Source organism: Poecilia formosa, unplaced genomic scaffold (genome assembly GCF_000485575.1).
Source record: "Poecilia formosa unplaced genomic scaffold, Poecilia_formosa-5.1.2 Scaffold337, whole genome shotgun sequence".
In the NCBI taxonomy this organism is placed as follows: domain Eukaryota; kingdom Metazoa; phylum Chordata; class Actinopteri; order Cyprinodontiformes; family Poeciliidae; genus Poecilia; species Poecilia formosa.
In genome coordinates, this window is record NW_006800276.1 from 132,098 (window position 1) to 142,585 (window position 10,488).

The window sequence follows — 10,488 nt, forward strand, 5'->3', positions numbered from 1 at the left end:
GGTGTTTAATTTATTTTTAACATTGTATTTTTATACATTTATGCTGGGGCTGTCCAAGTCTAGTTTTCCAGAGCTACCATCTGCAGCTTTAGATGGTTCCTTCTCTAACACACCTGGACCATTGACTCATTATAAGCCTCTACAGAACTGAATGAGGGAAGTCAGCCTTTTGTCTGGGGTGTTTTAGCAGGGATGCACTCCTGATCTGTACCGTCAATGTGGCCCGTTGAGGGGGGCCAATATGCTGAAGTGGCCCTGGGTGAAACTGAGTTTGACACCCCTGCTTTAGATGGTTGAAAATGATCTGACCAAAGGGATAAGTTAAAGATGTGTCCTCTAATTAGGCATCACAGGCGACAACACAGTCACATGCTGATGATGGAAAACAACAGCTGCCCTGGGCAGACGGATGGATGCAAAGCTGCCATTACAGACTGTCTGATAAGGGGTTCAAACTGGCAGCCCACCTGTCACAGGGTGAAGCCCAAACTCCTGAGCCAAAGACAGTAACCAATGATGGTGCCTTACCTTAGTGTCTGTATTCTGCAGAGAGGCCTCTGTAGGAAGTCACAGAGCTCCTTCACTCCAGCATCTTTCAGGTCTTTGTTCCAGCTCAGGTCCAACTCTGTCAGATGAGAAGAGTTTGACTTCAAAGCTGAGACCAAAGAAGAACAGCTGCTCTCCGACAAGCTGCAGTCCATCAGTCTGAATAAAGAATAAAACAGATGATTAAACCAACAGAATGAGACAAAAACAGTCAAATAAACAAAGCTTTTCATCAACTTTCATCAATTCTTAAAGTTTCATCAGAAGAGGTCCAATATCATGTTGTGCAACAAAAATTATTCAGTTTTTTATTTCAAGATTTTTTTTAGCCCATTAGTCCATTAGTATGTGCTTTTTCATATTAATGTAGCTTAATCACAACACAACTTTTACATCATATCATTCTCATCACAAAACCAAAAAAAGGAAATGTTTGACCTCAGAGTCTGTAGTTTGCACAGCAAATTCTCCAGAAAACCACAGATCTCTTTAACTCCAGCATCTCCCAGGTCTTTGTTCCTGCTAAGGTCCAGTTCTGTCAGATGGGAGGGATTGGACTTCAGAGCTGAGATCAGACGAGCACAGCTGATCTCTGACAACCTGCAATAAAACAATCTGAATAAGAAGAAAACATGTAAGTTAAAGTCAACAGGAGGCAGTTTAGAGAAAATGTATATGAATAAGATTGTAAATGTGCAGCCAAATTTGGCAGAATGTAAGAATCACAAACACTGAGGGGCATATTTAAAAATTCAAATAAAGCACATTAAATATTATGACATCTTAGGTCTTTGTCTCAAAACATACATAAATAATAAGTGACATCAAGGCATTAGTGTTATTAAGTCTGAAGTCCCCGTTGTTTGAAAAGGGGTGCAGGTTTTTTTTCTGCTGATTTGAAGAGCAGAACTTCGACTCGGCGGGAAATGTAATGTTTTTGATTGTTTATTCAATGTTACATGACTGTGTTTTTATTTTTAATGATGTAAAGCACTTTGAAATACCTTGCTGCTGAAATGTGGTATACAAATGAAATTTGATTGATTGATTGATTGATATTGAATCCGTTTTCATGGTTGCTATGAGTAGAACTTAAGTGGTACCAAGATATTTATTTGAATTAACAGAGGCTACAATTACATTTCTCTAAATTAGTGTAACACAAAAGCATGACTGAAAAACAAATAATTATACCTTTTTAGAATAATTGTTCCTTTGTACCTTTGTTGCATTTGTGATGCCGCATCCTCTGAGAAATGATCCAGTGGCTGCTGGATCACTTCAGTTTTGTAGCCTAAGAATATTTAGTTAAGCATGCAAAAATGCTTGCTTACTTTGTGCATTTTAGGTAATACATTTACTTTTCCAATTCAAATACACTTCAAAATGAAATACTTTAGCAGGAGAAAACAAAAGTTTTAGTATGCTGACCTCAGAGCCTGCAGCCTGCAGTTTGGACTCTCCAGTCCAGCACACAGATGCTTCAGTCCAGAGTCGCTAAGGTTGTTGTTAACGCTCAGCTCCAGTTCTGTCAGATGGGAGGGATTGGACTTCAGAGCTGAGGCCAAAACTTCACAGTGAGTATCTGAGAGTCCACATCTAACTAACCTGTAATTAGACAAAATGATTAAAATTAAATATGTTCATCTATTTGACAGACACACACAATTAAATAACATGCTGACCAAACAGTGATGTGGTAAACATTACATCACATCCGTGGTTAATCTCAAGGTATTTTAGTGTGTTTGACATGACCAAAATAGATCCCCAAACTTTTAATGGAAATCTATTTTTTTGTTTCAATTTACAATGCTGTCAATGCCAGAATGGCACCTTCTGCATAAAATCACATTTAAACCTTACAAATTGGACAAAAGTGGTTTACAAGGAAACAAATTAACTAAAAGAAGCAAAATAAAGAATGCATTTAACATCCATCCACCCATTAAAAGGGAGCAGGTTTATTAGGAACTAACTCATTGGACTCACCGAGCCTTTCGGCAGTTCCTCACAGCTGGGATCAGTCTCCGCCGTCCCTCCTCTGATGTTCTGTACTTCCACAAGTCCACCTCATCCAGAACCTCGTCTGACATCTGCAGCATCCAGGCCAGAGCAGAGCAATGGATCTCAGACAGTCTCTTCCTGGATCTTTTCTCAGTCTTCAGAAACTCTTGAATCTCCTGATAAACTGAAAGGTCCTTCATCTCCATCAGACAGTGAAAGATGTTGACACTTCTGTCTGAAGAGATATCCTCAGTGTTCATCTCATTCAGATTCTTGATGATTGTCTGGATGGTTTCTGGACTGTTCTCTGTCTGACTCAATAGACCTCCCAGTAGTCTCCGGTTGGACTCCACAGAGAGACCATGGAGGAAGCGAACAAACAAGTCCAGGTGGCCATTTTCACTTCTGAGTGACTTCTCTATAACTTCTTTCATGAAGTCTGCCAGAGATAATTCACTGGATGTTTTTCCCAGGAATTTGTTCAGGACCTCTGTATTTTTCTTTGTGAAACAGTTGAACATGTAAACTGCAGCTAGAAACTCTTGAATGCTCAGATGAACGAAACAGTAAATTGGTTTTTGAAGGATGCCTTTCTCTTGTTTAAAGATCTCTGTACAAAGTCCCACATGCACTGAGGCCTCTGTGGCATCAAGGCCACATTGCTCAAAGTCTTCTTGGTAAAACAAAAATTTTCCCTTATCCAGATGTTCCAACGCTAGCCTCCCCAGCTTCAGAAGAACTTCCCTGTCAGCCTCCATCAGCTCCTGTGGCCTTGTCTCATGTCCTCCATGGTACTTGTTCTTCTTCCTCTTTGTCTGGACCAGCAGAAAGTGCGAGTACATGTCAGTCATGGTCTTGGGCAGCTCTCCTCTCTGCTCTGAGGTCAACATGTTCTCCAGAACCGTAGCAGTGATCCAGCAGAAGACTGGGATTCCACACATGATGTGGAGGCTCCTGCAGGTCTGGATGTGGGAGATGATTCTGTTGGACACCTCTTCATCACTGAACCTCCTCCTGAAGTACTCCTCCTTCTGGGCGTCGGTGAAGCCTCGTACTTCTGTTACCCTGGAAATACATGAAGCAGGGATCTGATTGGCCGCTGCAGGTCTGGTAGTTATCCAGATGAGAGCCGAGGGAAGCAGGTTCCCCCTGATGAGGTTTGTCAGCAGAACATTGACTGATGACTTCTGTGTGACATCAGAAACCAGCTGCCTGCTGCTGAAGTCCAGTGAAAGTCTGCTTTCATCCAGGCCATCAAAGATGAAGAGCAGTTTGCAGACAGCCAGCTGCTCTGCTGGGAGCTTCTGGAGTGTTGGATGGAAAACATGGAGCAGAGAGAGAAGACTGTGCTGCTGATCTCTGATCAGGTTCAGCTCCCTGAATGACAGCAGAACCACCACACTGATATCCTGGTTCTCCAAGCCCTCGGCCCAGTCCAGAGTGAACTTCTGCACTGAGAAGGTTTTTCCAACACCAGCGACGCCGTTGGTCAGAACCACTCTGATGGCCCCATGTTGGTCAGGGAAGGATTTAAAGATGTCATGGCACCTGATTGGAGAGTCATGGAGGTTCTGGGTCTTGGAAGCTCTCTCCAGCTGCTCCACCTCATGTTGGGCATTAACCTCTTCACTCTGACCCTCTGTGATGTATAGATCAGTGAAGATCCTCTTGAAAGGGGTTTTACTTCCTGTTTCATCACTTCCTTCAGTCACACATTGACATCTCATCCTTAGTCTGTTCTTATGTTCCTCTAAAACATCATGTAGACCAAAATATACTGAAAAAACAGAACAAATAAAAAACACTTGTTGAAATAACATATAATAGTTTAAATAACATGTTCAGATCTTTTATGTTGGGTCTTTCTCAATATTTTTCTCTGCATGTGTCACTTTTTACTTCCCACCACATCTTCAGAGATTCCCCTGCATGTGCAGAAGTAACATGAGAAAATTGAAACATATGAAAAAGATCAAGGTCTAAGAAGAAATAAATAAGTTGTGGAGAGTCAAGGCCTCAGTGGTGAAATTGGCCATAGGTCCTCTTAGGGCTTCAACAACCAAAGTAGAGGAGCTACTGCATCAGAATGCAGAGGTGATCTCTCTCTGTCCAGAAGACAGTAGTCCCAAGTTCTGCTAAAATACTGCACAGAGCCATCAACTCTCAAGCTTATGATGGATCCACCCAGATGGAGGGTTCTGCTTGAGGTTTGACTGCTTAACAAAGGACAACCCTGCCCCCTCCCTATGTGGTACCTATGTGCAGTACCAGACACAACATCAGCCTCCAAGGAAAACAGCATAAAAAACCAAACAACCCATAGAAAACCAAATTCTTAATCTCAACACAATCCCCTAGTAGGGGATTTTATTGTTTTTATATTTTCTTATTCAGTGTTGTTAGGAGTTAACTCTGATAAACCTTCACAAGGGTTATAACTCTTACTGCTGCATGACAAAAGTTTTCTGTTCCTGGAGTTAAACAGGTCTTACCTGGCATAGAGCTGCCTTGACTGTCTCTCTGCAGTCCATCATTTCTTCTGGACCTTTCTCCACACTGGGGACAGGAGGATGGCCCCGCTGGTACCGACTGGTCCCAGTGTGAGGCACTGCATTGTGTACAGAACCAGTGCCCACAGCTGGTAGAAACTGGATCCTTCAAAACATCTCTACATAAAGCACGGGCGGGCAGCTGCTCCTCCACACAAACACTCATCTTCCTCACTCTGTAAAAAAAACATCTTGTCATCATTACTGATGAAGAACCGAATCATTTCAGATATCAGTTACACCGGGAGAAGATTAGATAAGGACAACAGCTAACTGTAGGTCACAATTGACAGAAAATCTATGATTTTCATAGAAATGTTAAAATCATTAGAATTTCTGATTAACAATAAATTATCTTTGTTTGGCTATGTAGGCCTGAAACTTGTTTTTGTCACTTGTATTTGGACTGTGCGTTACAAACCATGCTGTTTAAGTCAATTAAATTCACAGACAGTAACAACACTCCTGCTTTAGAATAACAAGACAATAAAAAATAAAACTAAAAAGTTGTGGAGCCGTTTGAGAAGTTCAGCTGTTTTTGTTTTCTTTAATTGTCCCAATAAATTGAGTTTAGTGAAACCTGACCTCAGGATGTTTTATAAGTGGTTCTTTAAGGAATCAAAAGCTCCTTGCCAGATTAGTTTAGGTTAAGTTTGTAACTTATCACAGCTGAAACTGACTATTTTCAAGAGTGGATTTCAGGTCACTGTGCTGGTTTGGTACTTTCTGGTTCAGTGAAAATAAGAGGAGGATAAAAATGGTCCAGAAAACCAACCGGGTAGGTTCACTCAGTGAAAATGTAACGTAATGTTCCTAAAAATGTCCAAAACAGACATCTTATTCTAATCAAATATGTGAACACAGCACTTTATTTATGGATAAATATAGGAACATAAATTTAAGATTTGGAAAATAAAGCGGCAGGTTTTCTCACATTGTGTTGGAGGGTCGAGGTTGATCTCTGAAATTTAGAGGTTCATAGATGGACTCGTCACTCTTCATAGATACACAGTCAGACTGTGGAGACTCTGATCTCTGACTCTGATCTCTGAAACACAAACACTTTGTTCAGATCACGTCGCTTAGTTTAAATTAAATTACATTTCTTGATTTTTAAAGTGACCCCTGATAATTGATTATTTTCTGAAATATATTAGAAAATCAAACACATAGAGTAACATTTGACCAATAATCAAACTATAAGCTATAATCTTAAATGGTCTAGCCTAAGAGTCTGGACTGAGGGCCAATGTTTCCCTCAGTCCGGCTAAATAAAAGCTGAAAATGAAACCTGTTGAAAAATTATGAATCCTATTAAATAAATAGGATAAAAATAAAGCGGCAGGTTTTCTCACTTTGTGTTGGAGGGTCGAGGTTGGTCACTGAAATCTAGAAGTTTATCGATGGACGCTTCACTCTTCATAGCTACACTGTCAGATTGTGGAGACTCTGTTCTCCATTTGATGCTCTGACTTCTGAAACACAGTCATGTCATTCAGATCACATTTGTAATGGAGAGAAAAAAACCAGCTAACATTTTCAAGTGTTTTACAACACAAGAATGATTAAGCTTTATGTGATAGACTGTTATAGGGTGGCCCTGTTGTGCACTAGTGATTTTATGGAGCACTGAAAGGTCAAGACCCAGAGTTAGGGGAGCTTTGCTCCTGATCCAGGAACAAAAAGGAAACACAGTAAATTACATGTGGGGAAACCGGTCAGATTGCTCAGAGCTCATGTGCATCCTGTCATATGCAAGTTTGGATTAAAAAATGTTAAGAAAATACAACTTGTGTTTGAGGTGTCTTACTTTACATCTGAGGATTCAGGTCTGTTCCCATTGGCTGAACTGCTGGAGTTATCCTCCTGTTCCTCCACATGAACCTCCATCTTCTGGGCTTTGGTCACTCTGAGAGGAAAACAGAAACACACTGAGTGTAGTTTGAAGCTTAGTGTGAAATATTTATGCTTATCTGTTGTGATTTGTCTGCATTTTGTACTGAACTTGTTCAGACCTTGCGAGGAAGTTTAGTTGTAGAACCAGAATCTAAGGGAGTTTCCACACCTTTAGTTTGTTTACTGTGGACAGAATCAGTGATATTTCATTAACTTATAACTCAGTTTAATTTCACTCAGAGGACACTCCAAGCAAATCTGCACCTCTCACTACAAACTAGGTGAAACATTCAGTCTGTTTATTGGTTAGTTATTCTATGGACATGAGACCCAAATGTAAACACAGGAAGTAGATACTGTGTTCTGAACTGGTGAAAACATAAAGGATTAAATCATTGGTGTCATTCTGGGTTTAACTTCAGGTAAAATGATCTGAGAAGTGTTTCCAGTTACATGTTAGGCTTCATGAAACCATCATTGTCTTTAAGTTTGTTCACTGCATCCCACAATGCAATGCAAACCTGGCTAAGGGAAGACGTTTAGGTCAAACTTGTAGCATTTACCTGGTAACTGTGTGGTCCAAGGTCAGATTTCATTCTCACCATAAACAATGAGGTTTCTGTGTTTACATCTACACACATAAGATGGGAAGAGAGTATCTCTGCCTGCATTTCCTTAGATTTGTTTGTCAATTACCTGTAAGTAGTAATATTTTGGCTGTTTACTAAGACAAATATGTGGTCAGATTATACTGGTGCTGCATTGTGTCCTTCTAGCCGTGCAAATGATGAACTGCATGTAGGACAAAACAAACAGGCTCCTAAGCACCATTATAATTCATCATAATGTATTCAAATAAATTATGTGTGCATTTTTTCACTTCTGAAGCAACAATATTTGTGAACAAATTAAAAACATAAAAAAAATGATAAATCAACAAAGATGAAAAATTATCCCACGTTACATCTGTTCTGCTTCAAAAACTGATTTACTTATAACAGCACTATTAAAGCTTGACCATCTAAAATAATTGTTTAACTTGATGTGAAAATGTCTGTCAAACTTTGATGATTTTCTGGTTTTAATAAACTCCTCCTGAATCTTCCCAAGGAAAACAATATCTGTTATGATTATGAATCAGATGCCTTTGTAAAGTCAGACCTTTTTGCCGTTTTACACATGTAAAAACAGGAAGTCTAATCACAAGAGCAGTTTATAAAGATGAGTTATATATTACACTTTCCACTGTTACATTTAATTCATTATATTTACTTATTTCCTCACTTAATCCCTCTTATAATTTGTTGACTTAGTTAGCTTTAATTCTCCACCTTTAAATAGTTTGAAATGCAAAGAAAAATAATGCATTATTGGTCATTCTGTTCAGACAGGAGGGCACCACAAAGTTTTTATGCTCAGGGCCCCTGAATGGCTAGCAACGGCCCTGCTCCTGTAATCATGCCCTGAACTGAACCTTGGTCTAACTGCTGTTCTAATGTAAAAACCAAAATCGTTCAACCTTACACCTGTCCCGTCCTCAGCCAGATCACAACCACATGATCAAGACAAGCAGGTCTATCCAGGTGTAGAAAGTTTTTTACTTTCTGATTCTCAGTCTGCTGGTTTAAGTTAATCCTCAAAGAAGATGTGAAAAATAATTTATACCAGATTCAGTTTGTGATAGCAGATGTGTTCAGAGTGTTTTATTGAACTTGCAGTTTGGATTTCTGCAGTTTCTTCATCAGTCCGATCTCCAGCTTACAAAGATCTGAACTGCAATTCAAAACACTGACACTTGAGCCTGATCTGGACTCTGATTGGTTTAACAGTTGTTGTATCTGAGCAGTGTGATCAGCTTCAGGTAAACATGTGAACCAACGTGTTGCAGACTCTGAAAGAAAAACAAGAAGTAACTCTCACCTGAATCAGTTAGGTTTTCTTTCTCCTCCGTCCTGACAAAATGGAGTCTAAACAACTTTAAGTGTTTGTTTTTCTACCTGACTTACCTTCTCTGTGAGGCTCCGCCCCTTTTCATTCACAGGAATCCAGGAGAGTAAGTGTTGTTGTTTGTGGTTTCGCCATCAGGAGTCAAGTAAAATATTACACAATGTCTTGTCTCTAGTAGTGCCACTTAAATGAAATCTTCCTGTTTGACTCTCACATCCAGCAGAGTTGTACTGTGCAGCAGCTTTAACTCGTCGTGCAGGGCCGGCCCAAGGTTGTATGGGGCCTTAAGAAAGATTTGATTTAGGGGCCCCTCTTCCTGTTAAGAACATCTCCACCAGTAACAGCGTTTCCATACAGATTTAATGTAATCTGGGAGAGGGGGCCAGGATTAACTGGCCACGCTTAAAAGCAATCATTGATAATAGTTAATTATTTGCTGAGATGAATTTGTGAACAGAGTTAAAAAACTAAGATTAAACTCAAAGAATCAGATTGTAGCTGTTGTAACAACAATCAAACTATGAAGGTGATTCTTTACAGTTTTGCACAGAAAACTTGCAAATGAAATCTTAAATTTAAATGTTCAGCAATTTAATATAACATTTAGACCTTAAGTTTGGTCGGTGTAAGGGATAATTGTCATTCATCTTCTCATTGGCACCAGCTGCATCAGAATAAAAGGAGGTGAACATAAAATGTAGAGGTTTCTGAAATTTTTGTAGAGAAGGCAAACTATCAGGACCTGCCCCTGCCTCTCTTTGACATTCACGAAAACTCATGTTTTTGATAGCTTTTAATCCTCAATCGAGTATGATGCTGATAGCTCAAAATACCTGGGAGGAGTTTGTTAAAGTTTGACATGTTTAAAAAGTCAAAAACGTCCAAAAATCACCAATGGACCAAAACGGCTGACTTCCTGTTGGGTTTAGAGCATACCTCCAACAGACTGTTTTGGTGCTTCGGGGAGAACTACCTACACAGTAATTTTCATCTTTCTGTGATTCACCATTTTGCCTATTTCACAGTAGGGGGAGCTGTAGAGCTGTTTGGCCACACCCATTTTGACAGTCGACAATTCTGAGTAAAGTTTGGTGCGTTTTCAAATATGTTTCACCCTCCAAAATGGCACTTGTTTTGTGTCAAGAAAAATAGTAAACATTTAAAAATAGGTCTTCACAGTGCTTTTCCTGCTCTGGCCAAATTATCACACAAACTTATCAGGCCAATGTGGGAGGTTTATTTACATATCTGCATTATACAAGTCACAATCAGAAAATTCATAGAAAACTCCAACATTTCATACAAAACGTGGCATTTTTCTGAAAGAGTGTCATGCAAAGTCTGTATGGAGTTCACACAGACATCATATGACTTAGTACCCTGGACTCTTGGATCCTACGTGACTGTTTACAACAACTCAATCTTTCTAAATATGGCTAAGTTTGAGTTTTTTCCAGTACGTTGGCTGAAATGACGATTGATGAGATTAAATAACAGTGGATCACCCAAAGGTCATTGATTTCCCATGATCGAGAGTTCTGTT

At 39.7% G+C, this 10,488-nt stretch overlaps 1 protein-coding gene across 3 annotated transcripts in view; it reads right to left on the minus strand.

The window, feature by feature from the left end:
- LOC103152950 (NACHT, LRR and PYD domains-containing protein 12-like) overlaps nucleotides 1–9,081 on the minus strand; it is a 14,079-nt gene extending 4,998 nt beyond the window's left edge. Inside the window, exons 1-10 of one of the 3 annotated variants that reach the window (XM_007573659.2) lie at nucleotides 8,919–9,081; nucleotides 7,118–7,181; nucleotides 6,913–7,011; nucleotides 6,458–6,577; nucleotides 6,037–6,150; nucleotides 5,046–5,278; nucleotides 2,539–4,330; nucleotides 1,978–2,154; nucleotides 985–1,161; nucleotides 529–705 (exon numbers count right to left, since the gene is read on the minus strand). In XM_007573659.2, coding sequence (XP_007573721.1) covers nucleotides 529–705; nucleotides 985–1,161; nucleotides 1,978–2,154; nucleotides 2,539–4,330; nucleotides 5,046–5,278; nucleotides 6,037–6,150; nucleotides 6,458–6,577; nucleotides 6,913–6,992 — 2,870 coding nt within the window. In that variant the 5' untranslated portion in view covers nucleotides 6,993–7,011; nucleotides 7,118–7,181; nucleotides 8,919–9,081. The remainder of the gene's footprint in view (nucleotides 1–528; nucleotides 706–984; nucleotides 1,162–1,977; nucleotides 2,155–2,538; nucleotides 4,331–5,045; nucleotides 5,279–6,036; nucleotides 6,151–6,457; nucleotides 6,578–6,912; nucleotides 7,012–7,117; nucleotides 7,182–8,918) is intronic. The other 2 variants (XM_007573660.2, XM_016661608.1) reach the window with 2 other exon arrangements.
- Between the last annotated feature and the right edge of the window lie 1,407 nt (nucleotides 9,082–10,488).